The sequence below is a fragment of the Vitis riparia genome, chromosome 8 (assembly GCF_004353265.1).
Source record: "Vitis riparia cultivar Riparia Gloire de Montpellier isolate 1030 chromosome 8, EGFV_Vit.rip_1.0, whole genome shotgun sequence".
NCBI classification, from domain to species: Eukaryota; Viridiplantae; Streptophyta; class Magnoliopsida; order Vitales; family Vitaceae; genus Vitis; species Vitis riparia.
The window spans coordinates 12,059,459-12,082,593 of NC_048438.1; the positions used below are offsets into that span (position 1 = coordinate 12,059,459).

At 34.3% G+C, this 23,135-nt stretch overlaps 2 protein-coding genes across 3 annotated transcripts; both read right to left on the bottom strand.

The window, feature by feature from the left end:
- Positions 1–339: 339 nt before the first annotated feature.
- Positions 340–2,403, bottom strand: LOC117920007 (probable carboxylesterase 6). The gene has a single exon (XM_034837348.1). The coding sequence runs from the start codon at positions 2,260–2,262 to the stop codon at positions 1,255–1,257; it is 1,008 nt and encodes a 335-aa protein (XP_034693239.1). The 5' UTR covers positions 2,263–2,403; the 3' UTR covers positions 340–1,254.
- A 3,894-nt stretch (positions 2,404–6,297) lies between these two features.
- Positions 6,298–22,904, bottom strand: LOC117920844 (stomatal closure-related actin-binding protein 1-like). 2 transcript variants are annotated; one of them, XM_034838504.1, is made up of 13 exons: positions 22,886–22,904; positions 21,213–21,513; positions 20,738–20,866; positions 19,182–19,274; positions 16,670–16,810; positions 15,970–16,038; positions 15,079–15,162; positions 14,486–14,666; positions 11,827–11,943; positions 11,544–11,602; positions 7,407–7,541; positions 6,691–6,840; positions 6,298–6,580 (listed from the first exon to the last, which is right to left on the bottom strand). In XM_034838504.1, exons 2-13 carry the CDS (start codon positions 21,495–21,497, stop codon positions 6,548–6,550), a joined length of 1,476 nt encoding a protein of 491 aa, XP_034694395.1. In that variant the 5' UTR covers positions 21,498–21,513; positions 22,886–22,904; the 3' UTR covers positions 6,298–6,547. The 2 variants fall into 2 exon arrangements, with proteins under 2 accessions (XP_034694395.1, XP_034694394.1); XM_034838503.1 differs by lacking the exon at positions 22,886–22,904 and adding an exon at positions 22,757–22,856.
- Between the last annotated feature and the right edge of the window lie 231 nt (positions 22,905–23,135).

Sequence of the window (23,135 nt, forward strand, 5' to 3'; positions counted from 1 at the left end):
CATTTTATTATACCTTAATCCCATTGATTTGTATTTAAATTTCATTTCTTAGTACATGTAGGATATAAATTAATTGATCTCATTTCTTTATATTAGAGTCTCATTTTATTATACATTGGTCTCATTTTTCTTATATTCCTTTTGTTTGATTGTGATTTGTTTTTGGTTTTTTTTTTTTTTTTTTTTGTACACTTAGAATAAATTTATTAAAACTTGGCTCATCATTTTTTTTATTTTTTTTATTTTTTACTTCAGTTTCATTTTATTATTATTTTTATTAACGTGTTATATATATATATTTTGTTATGTTGCTTGTCATCTTGGCATACAAAAGGTACGTGAAAACAACTTAACACTAGACATATCCTTTTCAAAAGTCACAGTTACACCAAGTATGAAGATGAAAACAATTTGAAGTAAGGAAACAGATCATGTCTCTAAATGTGCCTGCTACACACTGTGATGACGGTGACCAAGTATCACAGGTGTTGAAAACATCATAGATGTAGGGACCCCCTCCCCAAAGTCCACGTGGCACGCCAACTCTATCCGGGTCCTCCGGGGGGCACACGATACTCTCAAATATTATACTCGGACGGTGCTCTATTCTATCTGGATACATTGTCTGGACCATTAATCGTAAAAAGCAAGTCATGCTGAATCACCCTAGACAGCCTGTCACAGTCCACGTTTCGCCGCCTGCAAAGCGAAAGGACAGGAGTGATGACAAGTCACCTCCCACGATTTCTGACAGTCGCCTGCAAGGTGATGATGATTCTGTCATCACATCAGAGATATCATGACAAATCAAAAAGTCTTCCCACCATTAAAGAGGGGAGCAAAACTTCTGACACTATATAAAAGGGTCTTCACGCAAAAAAGAAGGTAAGCCAGCTAACTCAGAAAAAGGACAACAACCTAATCCTTTGAGTCATGACTAACAAAACCATCGGAGGGTGTGTTCAGACATCCTGTCCAAACATCTTTTGCAGGATTGACTGAGCCAGAATTCATCCTTGGTTGAAAGCGCACTTTCCCTGGACGCGAGGCATCAACAATAGAGACGCTACTTAATTAACAGCAAAGGCCACTTCTTTCTCAGTTGAATCTCTATATTGCGATCTGTTTGGATGGCTAGCCTGAACAGCACGATATGCCTTTTGTGACTAACTTATAACACTAATGCAGCATTAACTTAATCTTATTTTGCTTTATGTAATTAAATTGCTTCTTGGGAGAAGAAGCAATTAGGATTCAGTGGTTTTTGATGAAATCTGTGATCCCGGCAATGAGATGATCAGCTTGGGCAGCTGTGTGGGGGTCAGTGAGCAAGGCGATCTTGTCAAGATAGAAGCTGTGACCCACTCCCATGTTAATCAGCAGCTCAACGTCCTTGCCACCTTTCTTCATGGCCTCATAGTACTCCATCTCTGTGTCCATGAGCTGGTCCTTCTCCGCCACGCAAAGCAGCAGCGGTGGAAGTTTCAGATCGCTGATCGGTGGCGCTGCCGCCCCCATTGGGCATGTAATTGGGTGTTCTTTGTTGCTTCCAACCGGAAGTGCCAACTTCAAGAACTTGTCCACCATCTCTAGGGTTAGGAAGGGAGAGTCCTCTTGTTGTAGTTCTGACTTGCTCCTCTCGGACCGGACGAAGCCCGGGTGGATCATAACTCCTCCGGCCAGTCTCAGGGGGCTCAGTTGCATCTTCCCCCCGACTGCAGCCACCTGGTGAACTAGGTTTCCTCCTGAGCTATCTCCAATGAGGAAAACACGTGTGAAATCTGCATGAGAGTGCAGCCATGGCTGCTCCGATTGGCCTTTTGCCACGCATTGAAGCCAAAGAAGAGCAGAGTAACCATCTTCACAAGCAGCCGGAAGCCGGTTTTCCGGAGCTCGCCGGAGGTAGACGGAGACGCAAATGACTCTGGCCCTGATTGCAAGCACGGTGTAAGTGTGGTAGTAGATGTACCAATCAGCTTGGCTTACGCAAAAGCCACCTCCATGGAAATGGAGGAGGACGGGAAGCTTATCCTCATCTCCCGGTTTCTTCTCCGGTAGATAAATTCGGACAGTAAGGCCGGAAGTAGGGTCGATGATCACATCAGAAGTGGCAACTCCGTTCTTGAACTCATGGTGTGGGGGTACAGGCTCGGTCATGAACCTGGCCTCAGGCGGACCAGTCCATGTTCGATCCACAGAGCCATCATCAAACACCTTTAGCCATCCGGTTACCTCTTGAACAAGCTTCTTATCAGAGACCATGGCTAGAGTCGTTCCTTCTTTTCTATTTCAGTCCAGAAAGGAGGCTGTTGCATAGCCCCCTAGCGATTTCATCCACCCTTTTATAGTGTTTACTCTTCAAAGGGCTCAAAATTAATAGCTACCACTTGACTTTTCAATGGAAAAATGACAAACAAAAATGCAAAATGAATAATATTTTTCATTACCCACCAGGCATTTAATCCGGTCAGTAGGCTGTGGCATCAAAATGGAACACCATTGGGCGTGGAAAACGTGGAATCAACAAGATATGAGGCGCGGACAAAAGGACGACATTTGACGCGTATGCAGTATCCAGTAACCATCAATGCTTTTCAAATTGAGAGAAACGTGTGGGTATCTTCACACGATGTTGTCTTGATGAAAACCATCAATGCTTTTCAAATGAAGGGGTCCCATCATTGACAAAACACCTTTTTTTTTTATAATATTTATTAAAATATGATTTTAAAATTAAATCTATAATATATTTTAAGACATTAATTAAAAATTATCTTTTTAAGAAGATAATTTTAATTTAAATATTGAAGATATCTTTTCAAAACACAAATTTCAATTGAATTCCTTCCAAATACTATGAACTTGAAAATATATTTTGAATTGCGAAATTTTAAAACACATTTATTTTAAATTGATGTAAATTTTTTTTTTTTTCAAAATCCAAGGAGGCAAATTTCAGTCCGATCACGCTTTGCTACCAGGCATGTGTCAACGTCAAGCGTGCAAGGACAAGTGTGGGCGCCGTAGCAATATCTTAGGCTTCATAAACACGAGCATGAATGCCTTCATAAAGAAAAATAATAATAATAATAATAATAATTGATGTAAAGTATAAATATAAAAATAAAAATAAAAATAAAAATTGAGAGTAGATTCAAACGAATCGAAGTTCCACAAAAATTCAAACAAATTAAAAGCTGCGTAATCTACCTAATGCAGCTCTCCCCGAAATAAAATAAAAAATGTTAAAACTATATTTGATTTCAGAAAGTTAAAAAAGTATATATATATATATTAGAAAAAGTGATATTCTCGTGTTTGATTTTATTAGAAAAATATGAGAAAATTTTAAATATAATTAAAATTAATAATTTTTTTTATATTTTAAAATTGTTTTATCTTTATAAATAAGAATTAAATAAATAAAATAAGTTTAAAGTAAAATATAAAAATAATTTATTAATTTTTCTTTATCTTTTTTCTATTTTCTTTGTCATACATTTTTCCTTAAACTTCTAAAAACCTAGCCTAAAAAATTGATTCTTTTTATATAAAAATTATAAAAAAAAATCAAATATATTTAAATTAGTCATAAACTCGTATGTTTTTACATTACTTAATTGTTATATCAAAAAGTTAAAAGGGGTGAAATGATTATGAAATTTTATATAAAAATAATTTATTAATTTATAATTTATATTATTTCTTGCTTTCCTTCTACATTTCCGCTTTAGTTTTTTTTTTCCTCATTTCTCTCAAATTTTGCTCAAATAAAACAAAACCTATGTGTTTGTTATTATAAAAGCAAAAAGAGTAAATATTATTAAAAAAAAAAACTATCAAACAAATTCAACATTTATAAATTTATGTGTTCCTTTTAAATTTAAAATCATACATAAAAATAGAATTTTTGTTTAAAAAGCAAGTTAAAGATTTAGTGAGTATTTAATAAACCAATTAAGAATCCATTTTATAATAATTTTAAAAAGTGTTTTTAATTTTTTTAATACTTGAAATTTTTTATCTTTCAAGTATTAAAAAAGTCATAACATTTTTTATAATCATTATCAAACATATTCTAAGAACCTATTTGATAGTAATTCTAAGAAATACTATTAATATTTATAATACTTAAAAAAATTTTATCATTAAAATATTAAAAATGTTAAAAACGCTTTCTAAAATCATTCACAAATAGACTCTAATAAGTAAAAATAATTAACTTATTCTTAAATTCACATCTTCATTTTATAATTTTACCCTCATTTACCCAAATTATCTCTATAATATCATTTACTACTCCATGACCTCTATCATTTCTTGACCTCCTTTACCCTAATTATAATTTATGATAATAAATATGTCAATTTAATAATTTAGAATATGTTATAAGTTAATTTTATCAAATAACCTTAATACTTAACCTAAAAATTAGGTAATGAGTTTTAAACTAACCGTTTAATTATAATTTAACTTAAAATAAACCTAAATCATTAAATTATTAGTAAACATAGGCTTTGATTGATATCTAATTTCAACCACGTACACAAAAAATACTTAAAAAGTACTTATTAGTGTGACATGAAGTATTTTGGCCCACAATGTTTTCAGTATTTCATATTAAATCCTTTTATCTTATCACAAAGTCTACAAATATTAAATCATTTGATGAAACATGTGGGTCTTGACAATTAAATCAAAGTATTATCTTCTAGCAAAATCCCTAGGTCACTGACATTAGGAGGTGATTGCACCCTTCTCCCATGGACCCTCTTGTTGGAACTTGAAAGGTGATCCCCCCTATACGTAATGGAGTGGGGGCCTTTGAAATCTTGGATTATTCGAGTCCCCGTCGTGATAATCCTGTCTCCGAAATTATGGAGGAGCAGGACTCGAATTAACAATCAAATAAATGTGTAACAAGCCTAACAATAGTTGATCAGAGATTTTGAGTGGCTCATTTTAAGATCGAATTGCATGGTACCAAATTGGAAAATTGATTAACTATCTACCCATAAGAGATTTGAGTGGCTCAAATTAGATTGAATTGTGTGGTACCAAACTCAAATTAATTTGAGTAGTTGATTTCTTTTATTCGACTTTGAGTCCGTTTGAGAGTGATTCGACATAACATGTTTTTATTGTGAATCATTTGGCATTTGAATATAGATAAAAAGAAATGTTTAGAAACCATCACTCTTGGAAGGTAAGGGCATGTTGTTGTTGTTGTTTTCAAAAACTATTTTTTGTTCTTGAAAATAAAAAACATTAAAAACATGTTTGGGGAAAGGTGTCTATTTTTGTTTTTTATGTTTTACATGTTTTCAAAAACCACTTTTTTGAAAACACTAAAAATATATTTTCATTGTTTTTTTACTATTCAAATAATAGATTGTTCTCATGTTTTCTCTTCTTTTTTTTGTGTGTGTTTTCTTAACTTCTTTTTGTGTTTCCAACAAGGTGAACTCCACTCAACCACCACATCTCCACATGCAAGCCCTTTCTTCTTTCTTAAATTATTGAAATTAATATATTTACATACGATGACAAAGTCATCATTTGTTTAAGAAAATTATAACTGGTATAAAAATTTCAAACTAAAATAATTATTTTAATTTAAATGAATTATACATATAAAAATTATTTATATATTTATAATATCAAATCAATGAAAGAAAATACTTTATTAATTAAAAAAAACAACTTTAAAACATGTTTTTTGATTTTATTATTATTATTTTTAAATTATTACCTCAACCAAACATGGTTTTTTTCTTAGAACAAAAACTGTTTTCCATAATTTAATTCTCAAACACAATTTTTTTTATATTCTAAAAACAGCAATCAAACAAACCCTAAGTCTTTAGAAATTTTTGCATTTTATATAAAAAAATATTATTATTTTTTGAGAGAGTTTTAAAATTTTACCAAACACCTTACAAAATGAGTAAAACCCATTTGACCATTAGAAAAGCACTTCTAGACGAACAAAGTCTTAGCATGCCTTCCAAAATAATATCTTTCACTTGGGCAATGCTGAAATCATCACTGATGGAAACTAGATTTATGAAGCTACTAAGCCATTTCCATGCTGAAATCCAATTACACTGCAGTATCCTCATGAAGAGCTAAGACACCAGTGGTTGTATGTCCCTAAAAATTGGAATGGCTGGATGAATTTTTAAATATCTGTATGGTTGGTTCACTTGTTCCCCAAGTCAAAATGATGCCCCAATTTTGAGAATTCAGGACGAGTTGGAATTGTAATGAAGATTGAAATAGGGATATGAAACCAAATTTGAGAACAAAGAAATCCTATATGGTATGCAAATCAGCCACAAAATGAACAAATTAATTGTAAGTGATATACTTGTTACAAGCAAATGATTAGGCAAATAAAAAAAAAATGATGCCTAGAAGGATGAAACCAGATTAGTGAAAACCCAATTACAACAACAAAGGTAGAGACAAACACACAAAAATACTCACACTTGGAATTCTGATTATACTCTCATATTTGACAAAACTCAATCAGTTAGGTTGGGGTTTAAGCTCGATCATCGGGCCCAGCAAGGATCACCTGTAAATTAGAAGTTTTGCAGTTGCAGATTTGTTTTAGGGTGAAGAAAGAAAACTAATAAAACTAAGATCAAATATCAAAGTACAATGGAGAGATCAAAAGAAGTTTACATTGCAGTCAAGCGCATATCTCCTAGCAAGCATAATGGCCGCATTCCGATCTCGTTCTGATTCAAATGCTAATACAAAGGAATGGCCCTTCCTCGCTTGCCAAAACAAAGCCTTGGCTGCAGCATTACCACCACCCCTAACTCCACATAGCTAAGGTCAGAAAAGAAAGAGTCAGAAATGCCGGTTCATCAAAGTACCACCCGTGGAACGGTGCAAAGAAAACTTTCATATTGAGTTCCAAAGAAAAAGGAAAGACAGAGGCCTCAATGGGTAATGGAACATGAGAGGAACTTTTAAAAAAGATAAAATTTATGCATTATAACAATATTTTTAAGCAATGAGAATAACCTTGTCCACCAGACAATTCAAATCCTTTTTAATGATAGTTCATTCATGCATATGAAAGTTCCATGAATGAACCGAGTTTACTTTCCCCAACACATAAATGACACAAATCCACCTCTTTAGAATGCAACCGTCACCAAAATGTTATATAAAAGAATGAAATGACATCATTTTAAGAATCTTAATACGTTCCTCTATAAGAAATGGACATGATCACCTTAAATGGGGTAACAAATAAAAAACAATCTCATTTTAAATGCTATCTACAACATAAACAAAATTTGAAATCCAAGCATACCCAAAATAATTTCCAATTTTTCTCTTCTATCACCTTCTTTTCAACACAAGATTCATAGCCCAGCCATAAGTACCTGCATGGATGCCGTATATGATTCTCTAGCCTTTGTGATCCATCCTTTACAGAGTTTCATTCTCATCTTTCCCACATGAAATACATGAACAGAATGTGAGGGATGATCTTGTCCATTCGTCTGGGAAATGACTACCTATAAAAGAACAAAGATATCAGGACTTGAAAACTCAATGGTACAAGAATTCAGTTCCATAAACCAGTAAATTATACCAATATTTCACTTCTCTCTATCCACATCTAAATGACACTAATTAGCATTTATGATAAATTATAAGCTCTCTGCACAAGTTTTTATAACAAAAATTATAACAGATGTTTACCAATGCCCAGATCATTTTATTGCAGTGATAAATCTCAGCAAAGTTCCCACGAGTATTAATTACTACAGCCATCCTTAAAGAAACTTCCTAGAGACAGAAATCAAGGGCTTTATGGTTGAAGGAAGGAGACAATAATACCAAGTTTTTTCATCACATGGCTAGTGCAAGGAGAAGGGGAAATTTTATAAGCAGCCTTACTGTCAGGGGTGCACGTCTGGAAAATGAGGAGGAGCTTAGAGAAGGGATTGGGTCCTTCTTCAAATCTGTGTTTGAAGATTCACAAGTGAGAAGACCTGATGTGGACTCAGGGTTATTTGGGAGACTGGATTCCTCGGAAAATGAGGGCTTGGAGGGGCTGTTTTCAGAGGAAGAGATAGCTAAAGCTCTTTCAGATTTGGGGGGTGATAAGGTGCGAGGGCCGGATGGTTTCTCAATGGCGTTTTGGAAGTTCTGCTGGCCTATAGGGGGTGGAGAAGTGATGCAGGTTTTTGAGTAATTTTATTTGCAGAATGCTGTGCTTCAAAGTCATAACGCAACCTTTTTAGTTCTTATCCCAAAGAAAGGAGGGGCAAGCGATGTGCAGGATTTTAGGCCTATTAGTCTTGTGGGGAGCCTTTATAAAATTCTTGTAAAAGTCCTAGCTAATAGACTAAAAAGTGTGATTGGCAAAGTGGTATCGAACAGCCAGAACACCTTTGTGGGGGGAGACAAATTCTGGATGTAGCCTTGGTAGCTAATGAGGCAATCAACTCAAGGAAACGAAGTTCATATACGGGTTGAGTTTGCAAATTGGACGTTGAAAAAGCTTATGATCATATAAACTGGAAGTTCCTTCTTTCAGTTTTGGAGAAAATGGGTTTCTAGCCCAAGTGGCATCAATGAATTTTTTTCTGCATTTCTACTGTGAGAATGGCAATCTTAGTCAATGGTACTCCTATTGATTTCTTCTCAACGCATAGAGGCCTGGGGCAGGGGGACCCATTGTCACCTTATCTGTTTGTGCTGATTATGGAAGCTTTCAGCGGTCTAATGGAGCCCCTCATAAGTTGTGTGGAGTTTGGGACCTAATAGAGGAAAGATTCAAGACGAAATTAGCTGCTTGGGAGAAACAATACTTGTCCAAAGGAAGAAGACTCACCCTTATTAAGTGCACTCTTTCAAACCTCCTGATTTATTTTATGTTGCTTTTTGTAATTCAAAGGAAAGTAAGAATCGGATTAGAAATAATTCAAAGGGAGTTTTTGTGGGGCGATATGGAGGAAAGGAGGAAGATACACTTGGCAAGTTGGTCGGTTATTTGTAAAGATAAGAAGCATGGAGGGCTGGGGTTAAGGCACTTGGAGGGGCTCAATCAAGCTTTGTTAGGCACATGGCTATGGAGATTTTCCCTTGAGAGGGAGAGCTTTTGGAGGAGAGTCATTAAAGGAAAATTTGGGGAGGTGGAGGAGGGTTGGACCACTAGAGAGGTGAGGGATTCTTTTGGGCTGAGCCTTTGGAAAGACATTAGAAAAGTGTGGGAAGAGTTCATTCTTAGAACTAATATCTGTATTGGAAATGGTAGACACATAAGTTTTTGGTGGGATAATTGGGCTAGGGATTCTAAGTTGAAGGATGTTTTTCCTTCTCTACTTAGGATTGCAGCCCACAAATTTGCTACAATGGCAGACCTTTGGGGGGGGCAAGGGGATAGAGGCGGTTGTTGGAAGGTGCATTTTAGAAGATCCTTCCAAGATTGAGAATTGGAGGAGGCGACTCATTTTTTAGAACTTATTTCTATGCTAAAGGTTCAAGAAAGGGAGGATTCTTTAGTTTGGAAGAATGATGGAAGGGGAAAGTTTAGTGTCAAATCATATTATAAGTTGCTAAAGGCTGAAAGCAATATTTTATTCCCTGCCAATGAGATCTGGGGTTGATGTGCTCCTCTTAGAAGTCGTTTTTTTTTTGCTTAGGAAGCAATTTGGGGAAAATTTTAACAATAGACACGTTAATGAAGAGGGGATGGTCCATGGCCAATAGGTGCAGCCTTTGTAAAAACTGTGAAGAATCGGCTGACCACATTTTGATTCATTACGACAAGACAAGAATGCTTTGAACTGTGTTGTTAACTTCTTTCGGATCAGTATGGGTGTCCTTGGATTCAGTGAAAAATCTTCTTCTAGAATGGAAAGTTAAGGGGACAAGGAAGAAGAAAAGAGTAGTGTGGAGATTGGCCCTAATTTGTCTTTTTTGGTGTATTTGGAGAGAACGAAATCATAGGACTTGCCAGGAGGAAGAGTTGTCTGACCAAAGTTTGAGGAAGCTATTTACCCGTTCACTATTAGAATGGTCCCAACAGGTTTTAAGGTTAGACAATCCCTTTTTTTTTTTGAATTTTTGGGTGTCCTTAATGGAGACTAGCCTCCTATTGTAGGTCTTGTTTTTCCTTTTTGCAGCCAGGTTGGGTTTTGTTTGTATGCTGCCTGTATACATAGGATGCGCCCCTTGTTTTTAGGCTTTATTAATTCAATCTGCCTTTGTCTATCAAAAATAAAATAAAAAATACTAAGCCTCATTAACATAAAAGTTGTGTCTGGTTGGATCCTGACACAGAAGCCTAAGTAATTATCTTGAAGCTATGATAAATCATAGTAAAGTTTCCACAAGTATTAATTGCTGTAACAGCACACCCACATAACACAAAAGTTGTCTCTGGGTGGATCCGGATATTGTAAAGCTCATGGGAACACATGGCTTCTTTTGACTTGCATTCTGAACAAGGGGTAATATCCCCATGGCTGGGGTGACCAAAGCATGATGGCAAGCTGAGAAAAGTTGGGCAAATCTTTTCATGATTTCAAAGTTATCCCTTCAGTTTAACACCAGGATGAACATACATGGCACCAGATTAGCTGTAAGGAGGATCAGGATTAGGTAGCCCGCCCAAGATATTTAATACTTAGGATAAAACTTGGATGATAATGATGGCTTATGTTATGACTAAAACCAAGTATTGTGCTTCTTAGGGTTGGTCATTTTCGAGGAATCTGACAGGTGTACCAGCATATCTCCGACATTTCAAAAGTCATTTGCAAAAGAAAGGCAGCAAATAAAATAAAAACTTATGCCATCAGATAGCTTCATCATAAGTCTAGAAGTGCATCTAAAGTCAGATGATCAGAGAATAAATTCTTCTTAGCACATTGAAACCAAAGAAAAAGAAAATAAATGGAAGAATAAGCAAATTTAAGTCAGGTAAAAGATGCAAAATCAACTCAGTGATAACCCTGGGTGAAACATGAGAAAGTATCAATGGTTGTATTCCAAATTTCCAATCAAAACCCAATTTTAGACTAACTATGAATATTTGATGGTACAAATATGAAGCATGATTATCAAACAGTTGAAATTTGCATCATCAAATCCCTTCCCCACCCCCATAAACCCTTGCCACCGAAAAAATACATACATACAGATAATATGATAAATAAAAGCACAAGTCTTTTCCTTTTTCATTTTGTATTCTCGATCTTTATATACATACCATGTACATGGGCTATTTCCTTTTGGTGCTTTTTGTGTAAACTTTTACTTATAAAAATAAAAATGAAAAAACAAATGAACGAATAAATAAACATATAAAGGTTTGCATCAGACAACTGGTCTACAGATGCAAATGGTGTCAACCAGAAATCATACACATTGTAGGCCTAGAGGACCATGGAATGTAACAAAATCATATTTCATCACAATCTAACTAGGATAATCGTCACTGAATCACAGTACAAATTATAATCTGCTAAAACAGAAAATACGGATGAAGGAATAAGGTAGCATACATTGAACTCGGTGTTGGGCTTCCGCATTAGTGTATCCACATAGTTTCCTAATCCTGCAGCTGTTGGAAACAATTCAGTCAGCCTTTCTTTTCCATTTCTCCAGGGTACCAAATAGGATGTACTATCATAATAACTGTATTCTAAATTTTCCAATATGCTAAAGGGACAAGAGCAAAGATAAACGAAAAACAATTTGGACAAAAATAAAAATAGGAAAAGATACCAGACAAGTCAATATTAATATTTACAAAAATCACATAGAACATCCATAATCAAAACCAACCAGGCTCAATAGGACCAGTTGTCATCACTGTGGCTTTTTGGCCATTTGAAACAATGTCAGCTTGCAAGATTCGACCAACATCAAAGGGTTCTGGAGCATAAATTGATTTGTTGGCACCTGATGGAGGAGAAAGTTGAACAATTAAGATAGGGACAGATGTAACAGAATGAAACTAAATGTTTCAAAACACGAATTGATTTCTTGGCTCCAAATGAAATGGTAAACCAAACTAATTAAGAAGATAACACAAGTATGACATGTATTTGATCAGAAAGTTAGCAGTAATATTGACTTTGCAGCACTACATAGCAACCAATCATTACTTATATCGGAATACATAATAGTGAATATTGCTTTGCTATCATCTATGCTAAAATGTTATATGTAACACATGTAACTCTTGATAGCATGCAGTTATAAAATGCGATTCTATAGTTAACAAAAATACCTTGATATAAATAAAATTTCATTCTGAGACTAATCATACATGACAACAGTTCAACCAAACATCAGTTTAAGGGCATATCAGTTATTATTATTACTATTTTATTCTACCTATCAAAAAAGAATTAAATTCTAATCCAAGTCGACGGTTCTGCTTTATAACAACAACTAGAACACACACTGGACAGAGAACATGACCTTGTTTTCCCTAGACTCTGTCCTATCTGTACATCAAAACTGCATTGTTCTCAGGATCTAACTGAGTCTCTTATCTTGGATTTTATTGCAACCATTTTTTATATTTTTTTTCTTCATTTTTGACGACTTAATTGTAGGTTCCCAATTTGAGATATACAAATTTTCATGTTAAAGGATTATTTGAGTTTTAGATTGTGGATTTCTGTTGAAGAAGAAGTGCCGAGTTTTCATGAAATGTTAAGATTTGGAATTAGGATTTTGGATCTAATCACAAGTTAGATTTCACCTCATTGGGAATCAATCATTCAAGGTTAAGGCTTCTAGTTACCAATAACCACTAGTAATTGCATTTGTTGCCATGATTTTTCTAATTGCTGCATATTTCTGTGTAAGTAGGAGGAAGAGTAGGGGCAGGCGGGTGGCAATTTGGGTTTGAATTACTGGTTCCTTGTCTTCTGGCTGAGAAGACAGTAAAATTTTTTCTTTTTCAGATCATACGGAAGTTTTGTGAAAAGAAAGAAACACTAAGTCCCACTAAAATCACTTAGAAAATATAAAATATATATAGTTTGTGAAATCAATTGTACTTAAAATGATTATTTTGAATTGATTTTATAAATAAACAGAAGAAACCTCAATAGGCTGAACATACAATCTAAAGGTTTTCAAACACATGAATGCAACGTCCAATACTCTATACAATAGCAATAAGTGGAAGGCTAAACAAATAAAAAACTCGATTGGTTCATTGGGCAAAGGTCTTCCACTGCAGCATCTTGTTCAACGAGAACAACCAATATAATGTGGGAGAACATAGATTATTCACATATGGTACCAGGCAAATTTTGTGGGCAATTGCAATCTTAAGGGAGGATATTTTTTACTAATGTGGGCTTACAAGGGGAATGAAAGGACAATAATAGAACATATCAAAATGAGGATAGTAGTCAAATAATGTTATCAAACGTGATCAAACACAATAACCATCAGTTTGCACTCCTAACAAACAAGACCAATTTATCATATTGACTAGATCATGATATGTGGATTCCTAGGACTACTTCTAGTTAAACTTTTTGGTGGCAGCAAGTTAAAAGAAGAAAAAGATAGAATGGTCTTTTTTCATGCCACAGATGGCAAACACTCAAAATTGTTTTATTGTATAATCACTGTTAGGGTTTTAGATCAAATCAACTTGATATACATTGTTGGCTCTTTACTTAACAACTTAAACTTTTGGATCAAATTGATAGCTTAACATGGTATAAAGGTCTTGATTTTTAGGAGGTTATGAGTTTAAAACTCATTAATGATTTATGCTCCCCCATTTATTGAGTCTATGTGCACGCCAACAGAAGCTTGCCTGTGAGCCCCTTAGGCCTTAGCCCAAGTAACCTCAATATACATTATTGATTCATTACTAACAGCTTACAATGATCTTTTCTGCATCCTCATGAACTACGATTTCACTAAAATACCTATGGCTCAGTTCATTATCTTAAGCCAGTCCCTCACCTGAACTATTACAGCAAAGTCATTCACATGAATTAACTTACATCGGATCATCTTTAAAGCATGTTTCTGTAGAATAAAAAATAAGATACAGAAATCTTGTCTGTGATCTTTTCTCCCTAGTGGCATGTGAAAGGCCTAGGTTTGTAAACACTGAAGCGCTTATTTTTATTTTGTCTCATATTTCTTGAGTGTATGTGCATCATATATATAAGGAGGGCGAGGACGTTTAAACACTAGACCACAATCCTGAACAACCTGCCTATTTGTTAATTCCAACACAAACATAGAGTGATATATAAAAGGGACATCATGCACCACATAATCAGTTGTGCAGACAATTAAAACATCCTGCAACTGATAAAAAGATATGGTAAGGATAAACATGTCAAAGGATGGACTATGAATAAAAATTTACTTAATGATATGTATAAATTGAATCAGCTAAAATTTATCTAAATTAACTACAGTAACAAAGTTAATAGAAGATTAGCTGAATAAATACCTGAAATAGGCTCATTTTTGCTACTTTCAGATGATACACGATACCACTGAATTGAACATTTCAGAAGCTCTGGAGCCTTATCAGAGCAAGGTTGGATTCGTAAATATGAACCTAAAGTCTCAGAACCATTTAGTTCGTATAGACGTGATGGGTTCTCCTCAGCTCTCTTGCTAATTGCCAGCTGGAAAAGATGACAGGAATAAGACAGTGCAAGAAATTTCCCAACTTGAAGAGTATGTCTAACAAGAATCCTTGAGCATAATAGCACAAATGCTTGATCCATTCATTCTATCTCTTCTTCAAACCAACCCAAGAAACTAGGAACTAAACTTCTATGGGGACATAGAAGGGTAAATTTAGATGAATGAAAATAAGGAATATATAGAAACAAAATATTTAAGATTAGAAAATAGGAAATCCAACTATTTTATGCATAATATATTCACTTCAACTTAACATTAACCAAAGGAAAAAGTTACACATGACTGGGGAATCACCAAAAATTGCAAAATAAAAATGTTGGGTCATGAGAAATTGAGAAAATAAGCCATTAAAGAACTAAAAAGAAAAGTCTAGATAAATTTGCAATGTACCTCTTTCTGAAGCTTAACTGAAAATATAGACTTCTCCCTAATTTGAATTCTTAGTGCTCGAAGCTCATGTTCCATGTCCATCACCTAAACATACCATATTTTTCATGATGAGTGAAAAAATATTTCATTGAAACTAAGAACCTTTTTCTGATAAGAAGTACAGTGCAATAAAACAATGACCAGGAGTAAATATTCAACATGAAAGGGTTTAACAAAAGAAATCTAATTCAAGCTATAAAATGCCCAAAAGAGAGGTAGTTAGTACCATGGGTCATTATTAGTTATGTTGAGCATTGGAAAAATGAAATTATGCCCAGATGATGATTAAAGATATGGAACAATAATATAGCATGAAAAAAAATGGAAAACCAAGAAGCATTTATCTAACAACTCTACTCATAATTGCAAGCATCAATTACACATGAATCCATAATCTTTTTATGCAAAATCATTTGCAAAACAGCTTTATTCATAAACTTATAATTGTGCTTTCCATGTGGAAATTTCATCCCAAGAAATAACCACTTCTACTTCTTACTATGCAATAATAAAAAATTATAAGTGAAAATTGCAATGTAAGGTAGGATGCATATCCAAAAATTTTTTCATATCCAAAAATTATAAAATCACAACTGTGGCCTTAGTTATTTAGAAACTAGCTACTGACAGAAAGCTTTTCCAAAAAGAAAACAATCAAACTAGAATGTGTGCTTGTGAACAAAGAATGTACACCCTCTACAATATATTGTATAAAAATATTAGTTGTTTTGTGGGACAGGTGATACAGACAAAAGACACAATTAACCCAAGTGTCTGATTGACAGAATATGTAAACATGAAAATCACATAAATTTGTCCACAAAGAAAATTACAGACAAAATGTTAACGCACCTTGCTGGGCTGATGCCTTATTCTGATTTTTCTAGCCTCTTGAACCTCATCCATTAGCCCTTCCACATCCTAATGATATGGAACATCAAGTATAAAATGGTAAGTACAGCCAATTTTGAAAAGTTAAGCTTTACCACATAAAATGTAAGACCTCATATTTGTTGTGCATCACCATGCTCCCTGTTACTGGTATAGACAAAACAATGACATAACATGTAATCAAAACACTATACTAGTAAGATGCATTGCATGTAGTGGACATGTATCAATAGGGAAATACTTAAATGCATTTCAGAATACTTAAGATCAGCATCAATACACTTTGGACATAGCGGCTAGTGCATTGGAATTGTAACTAACCAATAGAGCTAGAGATCTCATAAAAGGTGGTATGCCAAGGACACATTTTGAATTACAAAGTGAACGGGTGTCAACCATCATCTTGTTTTAAATATCTCCTTGTATTTTACTGATTACAGCATTGCGGACGTCTAAACTATCTTAAGCCAATAAATCCATACAACTTAGTGGTCCATGTCCAAGTTATCCCCTTCCCACAATCATTACGCATGCCAATATACCATACATATGTATGTAATATCTGTGTATTAACATATGACTTCTATTTGATTCCATAAATAAAGAAAAAGATCAAATAATTCAGAGGCACAAACTTCTTAGATCAAACAATTAACAGAACCTGCTTTTCAGAAGCTTGTGAGTTCTTTTCTTGTTCCTCAAGGGCCTCTCCAAATCTCTGCACCACTGCTCTAGCACTCTCAATTTCAGCACAAGCAAAAGATCTTTCTTGGCTAACCAACTTTTTGGCGTCTTCTGAAGCCTGTAGATGAAAAATGCACTCAGATCAGGACAATTTTACAATAATGATCATAATTTTTTTTTTTTTTTTTGATAGGCAATAATAATATTTTTCATAATAATCAATAGGTCAACAGAAAAAAACAAGAAAAGCTCCAAAAGGAATTATACAAGTGCATCAATTATAACAGTTTTGGATGAAGAAATTCAAGCACAAGCTACTAGGCTTGATACAACAAGCTAGATGTTTAATAAAGCTAAGCCTGTAGGATAGTTGCTCTTTGTATCAATGGAAACAATTAATTCCAGAAAACATACATTTGTCAGAGCTTGAATACTAAACATAAAACAGACTAAATTTTGAATTGTGTATTGTTTACTTCACAGCATGAAGCTGCCTTCATAGCCAAAGACCAACCATAGAACAATAACTATGGCATACATATTCACAAACATCCAGAATATCACCACACCCAATATTCTTAACATACCAACAAATACACATGATATAGAATCACAAGGTATCTCTACCACCACCATGGCACCATCATCAGATACGCTATCATTCCCCCTCATAAGTATCCAAATCAAAGCTATTTATCCTCATTGTTGTTAACGTTAAGAGAATGATATAACTTTTGGGCCCAAATTCCTAGCAGCTTAAGTTTTTAGGACAATTGGTAACCTAACATGAGGTCTCGAGTTTGAGTCCTTCCCTCATCTACTTATCTATCCACATGTGACCCTCCTAACCATGCACAGCAACAAAACGCAAAGAATGGGTTTCAATATTGGTATCTTTGTTATGATACTAACATAACTAAAGGATAATTGAAAAGGATTAAAGAAACTATGGAGATGATCTTGGGGATATCAAAACTTGAGACTAATCCCTTTTAGACCTCTACAGCATTACAGGATGTGAATGTGAGGAACATAGAATTCAAACACAAATGGACTATTACTTTGAAATATCAATTACTTTACCACTATGATGGAAACAGAGTTTTGAAATTAATGAAACCTTTCTTGAAAGAACAACTAAATAAAAAATAAGATAGAAAAATCATTGGGGTATGAATCATGATACAAGCATGAAGCACCCAAAAGAATCCAACTTGACCCAACTAAATTTTCAACCAGTCTATTTTTATTTTTATTTTTAAAATTTTAAAGAAACAAAAAGGAATTTCTGGTGGAATGCTTCTCATATGTCAGATTGATTTGGAAAAGATTTGGGTTCAATCATTGACTTTGAATTTTATAATTAACTAATAACAATGATTCAATCATTGACTTTGAATTTTATAATTAGCTAATAACAAAAGTTTTTTTCCCTCGTTCACTTACCACTGTACTGTCACCATTTAATTGACCAAATTATCCAAACTAATCAAACAAAAGGACTTTCTGAGACCTTTTTTAATTAATAACAACAACAAAAAAAAATTCTCATACACTTAGTACTCTGCTGTCACCATTTAATGAATTAATTATCCAAACTAATCAAACAAAAAGGCTTTCATTTCCAAAATGGCTCAGACTCAAAGTTAGCTAGCCATTCCCTTTTGCTCTGAAACCCTTTCCTTATTGCCTTGCATTGGACAGCTAATTTTCCTAAAAGAGGCTCCTTTGGGCTACACATGAGCACACTAAATTGGGGAAATAAACATGTTAGTAAGGATCACAAGGCTCATATACCATGTAGGGCAACCAATTTTCCTAAAAGCTTAGACAATTAGGATTTGGACCCACCATGTATATCATCCCCTCCAACAACTCCTTAGACATTTCCCATTTTTTGTCTCCATCTATTTAATCAAGGCAATGACTAAATCAGAACAATGAGATTCTGAAGTTTTGGTTTATATCTTTCTGATTATCAAGATTTAACATTTCCTTCCGCCAAAAAAAAACATTTAACTTCAGAAATATGGATAATTTTCTATTAAAAACCAATTACTATATAAAGATATATTTTGAATAAGTGTAGATAATTTTGAATAACTTAATATAAAAGTTTAGATAGGTTAGTCAAAGTTATATACTTGTCATATATCATGCATACAGATATATAAAGATAGTGTAGATAATTTTGAATAACTTACTTAATATAAAAGTTTAGATAGGTCAGTCAAAGTTATATATTTGTCATATATCATGCATACAGATATCTTTATATTTTCATACATGCCCATGACTATGCCATATTAATGCCCCACTTTTTCAAGATTTTGTGTATCAATATATCAATGTTATGTCCATGGCAAGCACAACAGGAGAGAGTAACTTAAAAAAAAAAAAAAAAAAAAAAAAAAAAAAAAAAAAAAGAAAGAAAGAAAGAAAAATCAACTAGATAATCTACATGTGAATTTAAAATTTCATCACATGACCTGCTTCAGAAAGTTTGCTAGCTTTTTCACTTCAAACTTCTCTTGAATTAACTCTCCTTCTCTTTGAGTTAACTTCACCGCCAAAGCTTCTACCTGCAAGAAGCGAGTATAACCGGAGAAAATTGTCATAGGAAATAGATAGAATAGGGAAATTGATAAAAAAAATTATTTACTTATTCTTCACATTTCTTCTTCAAAAAAATATATATGCTATGCAAGCAGTGCACAATCTACAGATCAAAAGGGGAATTCACAGGAATAAATTCCAAAACTATCTCAACTACTAGATAATTAAATAAACTCTTCCAATAGTGAATCTGTTTAATTTAGACAGCATCCCTAAAGATCCATTGGCTCCACTTTGATGGTAACTTGACAAATATAATTACATGAACTGCTCAAACCTTGTATGACTACTGGAAACCACAGAGGCAGTCTTTGCAATCAACTATTTTTTCTTTTCCTTTTTCTTTTTTTTTCCCCCTTTTTGGACATCCAAGCAAATTAACAGTGTCTAACAAAAAGAAATGCACCAAAGTAAACAAGGAGAATACAAAAGGAGACAAATAGCAAAAAAAATATAAGAGAGAGTCTTCACAATCAACTACGTTACATGGAAACTTTAAAAATGAATGACGACTGTGAACAGGTATCAAAAAGTGGCACAGGTACAAATATGGATAAGTATTAAGAGACATCCATTGTCATGCACAGGCCTAACAAGCATGTCCAGTGAAGGAACGAAGGAGCACCTTCCTAGTTCACCTGGAATTTACAAACATACCTTTTTAAATTGTTACAAAACTAATCCAATCCTGGTGAAGTACCCATGCTATACATCTTTCACTTCAGATCAGGATACTTCAATTATATTCTAGAAACCAAAGATTTGAAATTAGACTCATTGGGAGAACAGCCACACCCAACACAAACACCCAAGTCCATGCAACATGGATAATCAAGTTAAAAATCCTAGTGTCATTCCTAATTCTCAAACAAAATTAACAATACAACATGTTGTAGAATCCATTCAAAAGGACTTTCATCCACTATTCATAACATAAGTAGCAAGAAGAATTATAATTGTGATGCAAGCACACAAAGTGGTAGATAAAGGAGGCTTTCCAAGATCATATCAGTCTTTATTCATTAACACACTAAAGGCAATTCCAGGGGCATATTTCTAGCAAAAGCAGGTTTGAAAGTTGACCCCAGCTACAGTATAAGCAACATGAGAACTAGATAACAATTACTGAAATTTATAGCAACCACTCAAGAAGACTGCATAGTAGTAATTGATTTTTATTTTCTAGCAGATGAAACAAGCAACAGAACTCCACCCTATAGATGATAGCAACATGATATTGTTAAGGACATGTTACATGGTACCACATTTCCTACAGGGCAGAAATTTTGAAGGAAAAGAACCCATAGTCAAAATGAGACTTCATCAAACATTTTCAGTGACAAAAAACATTACAACATCACTGTTATGATACCTACAGTACAAGGTAGAGTGAAGCAACTTAATTAATAGAAATATAAGCAAAACCTACCATAGAGATAGCTTTCTCCACATCCTCCTTGTTTCTACCAGCCAAACGACCTCTAATAGATTCTAGTGCATCTCTAAGCTTCTTCAAAAGAACATGTCCCTCCAAAGAAGCCACCTCTCTGAGTCTTGCCTGAATACCAAGAAAGACGATTATAATTCATTTTGCTCATCTATTCTCAATAGCAGTTGATATTCTTCTTGTATGAGGGTAAAATAAAATTGGATGGAGAAAAGAATGTGACAAAGTTTGGTGGCCTGTGGCTTAAAGAGACAAGGCCCAAGGGAGAGCTAAATGGCAAACTGGGTGCATAAACAACCCAAGTAGTGGACTATAATGCATTGATGAATTGAATTGAGATGAGCATTTCTTGAGGTATATATGCATATGTGGATTATAAACTAGAACTATCTTCATCAACAATCATATAATTAAAAACAACTTCAAAATCCAGAATAAAATTATGAAAGTTGGAAACCTCATCATTCAACTTAGCAGCAGCAGACAAGTTCTTATCAAATTTACTGGCAAGGTCACGAACGGAGAGTCGCTTTTGCTGCTCTACCAGCAGGGAAGTTTCTTGTGCAACAACCTCCTTCAGGGATGGAGCCTTAGGGTCTACCTTCGGCTCTTCCAAAATCTGATTATTAGGTCCTATTTTATATTTCGGAAAATGGTTAGAGGCAAAGCTCACATCAGCCGAAACTGACAGAACAATCTCCTCCTGCATCTTGTCTCCAACTTCAGGACTTACCTTTGTCATTACTTCAGACTATACTCTGTTCATCAGAAGAAGAAAAAGTGGAAACTGTTACAAAGCACACCTTGTAAATAAATTGAATATCAAAATTTTCTTAGTAGTAGGTCTCAAGAAAAAAAAACACAAAAGCAAAACAAAAGAAAAACAAAAACAAGAACCAAAACAAGAGGCAGGTTGATGTTTCTAACTCTAGCAGCTCTCAAGATCTCAAATACCCTCTTTTGTATAAATTAAAGTGTAACAAGGAATCAAATTCTGTCCCTAAAGCACTAACCAGGAAAATTTTTGAATAGTACATAAATGTGAACAGGTCATACTTAAAGCAACAAACAGCATTCAACTAATTCCAGTATAGCCAACTAAACCATAAGCAGAAGTTCATCAGTCTAAAAAAAAGTTTCATAAAAGCTCAACCACTGAAAAAAAATGGTTCCAAATCTATCTGAAATTGAAGCTTAACAACATAAATTGTAGATTCAAAAATATACCCCAAGCACTCAAAACAAGAATAAGCCGGTCTGCATAAGTACAACCATCTAGAAAAGTAAAATAAAATGAAGTTTTTAGTTAATTAGAAGTATAAAAATGAACAGTTACCAGGTTAAAATAATACAATGCTATTGTTTGGTTGCTGAGAAAACGTGGGAAAAAGAAAAAAGAACTATAAACTCTTAATCTTAAAACCTTCCTGACTTTACCTAATTCTACAACTTGGAATTTTCGAGGCCAGTTTCCCATTTTACAAAAACCAAAACAAAACAACATAGAAAAAGAGAGAGAGAGAGAGAGAGAGAAGGAAAGGAAAACCATAAATTCAAAAGTTCAATTCCCTTTCCTTTTGCCTCATTTTCTCAGCAAACAAACAGAACAAAATTGCAGTCCCAAGTATTTGCGCAAAATATGTGATCCAATGAAGTGATCAAACACCAATTTCTCCAACCACATTCCAACAATTCCTACACACATTACCAACCTCCTCCAGCCACAGGGCCCACACCAAAACGCCCGTCAACCCACTTCAGAAAAAATCAACCACACACCCATTTCTGAAGCTTTGACATCATCGAAAACAAAAACCAAAAAAGAACACACACGCACATATTCATTAAATCTAAAAACAAACCAAAGCGAAACCCTAACTCAGTAAAGGAACAAGTAACGAAAACCCAGAAAAAAAAACACGAGAAAAAAAAAAAAAAAAAGTGCTCACCAACAAGAGAACAGAAAAAAAAAATGCAGGTAAGAGGTGAAGTGGCACTTACAGATCATTAAACAGTGAGACTAAGAATGGTAAGAGATTCTTGGAGAATAAGGAAGAAGAAGGAAGAAGAGGAGCAGAGCAGAGCAAAGCAGAAGGAGAAGAATCTAAAGAGAGATGGCTATGCACTCACGCTTTTGTAAAGAAAAAGACTTTGGCCCCTGACTTGTGTGTCCCCCCCTCCAACTACTTGAATATTTTTCCTTCCCTTGATTTCTCTCTTTTGTTTTGTTGAACCCATCATTATAATCCCTGTAAAAAGAGACCCGTTTAATAGTTAAAAGGCCATCCTTTTCCCTTCACGCTCTGTCCCCACTCCTTCGTTTGGGTCCCCATCAAGCCTGTCCACTCCATTTTCAACAATAATATTAGGAAAATTTCAT

Bases quoted from the DNA above. Each gene is read 5' to 3' on its own strand.
- LOC117920007 (XM_034837348.1), bottom strand. From the start codon at position 2,262: ATGGTCTCTGATAAGAAGCTTGTTCAAGAGGTAACCGGATGGCTAAAG.
- LOC117920844 (XM_034838504.1), bottom strand. From the start codon at position 21,497: ATGACAAAGGTAAGTCCTGAAGTTGGAGACAAGATGCAGGAGGAGATT. The intron at 19,275-20,737 runs GTAGGTTTTGCT...CGCTTCTTGCAG, and splicing joins TGGAGAAAGCTATCTCTATG to GTAGAAGCTTTGGCGGTGAA. The intron at 15,163-15,969 runs GTGCGTTAACAT...TGGTATGTTTAG, and splicing joins TAAGGCATCAGCCCAGCAAG to GTGATGGACATGGAACATGA.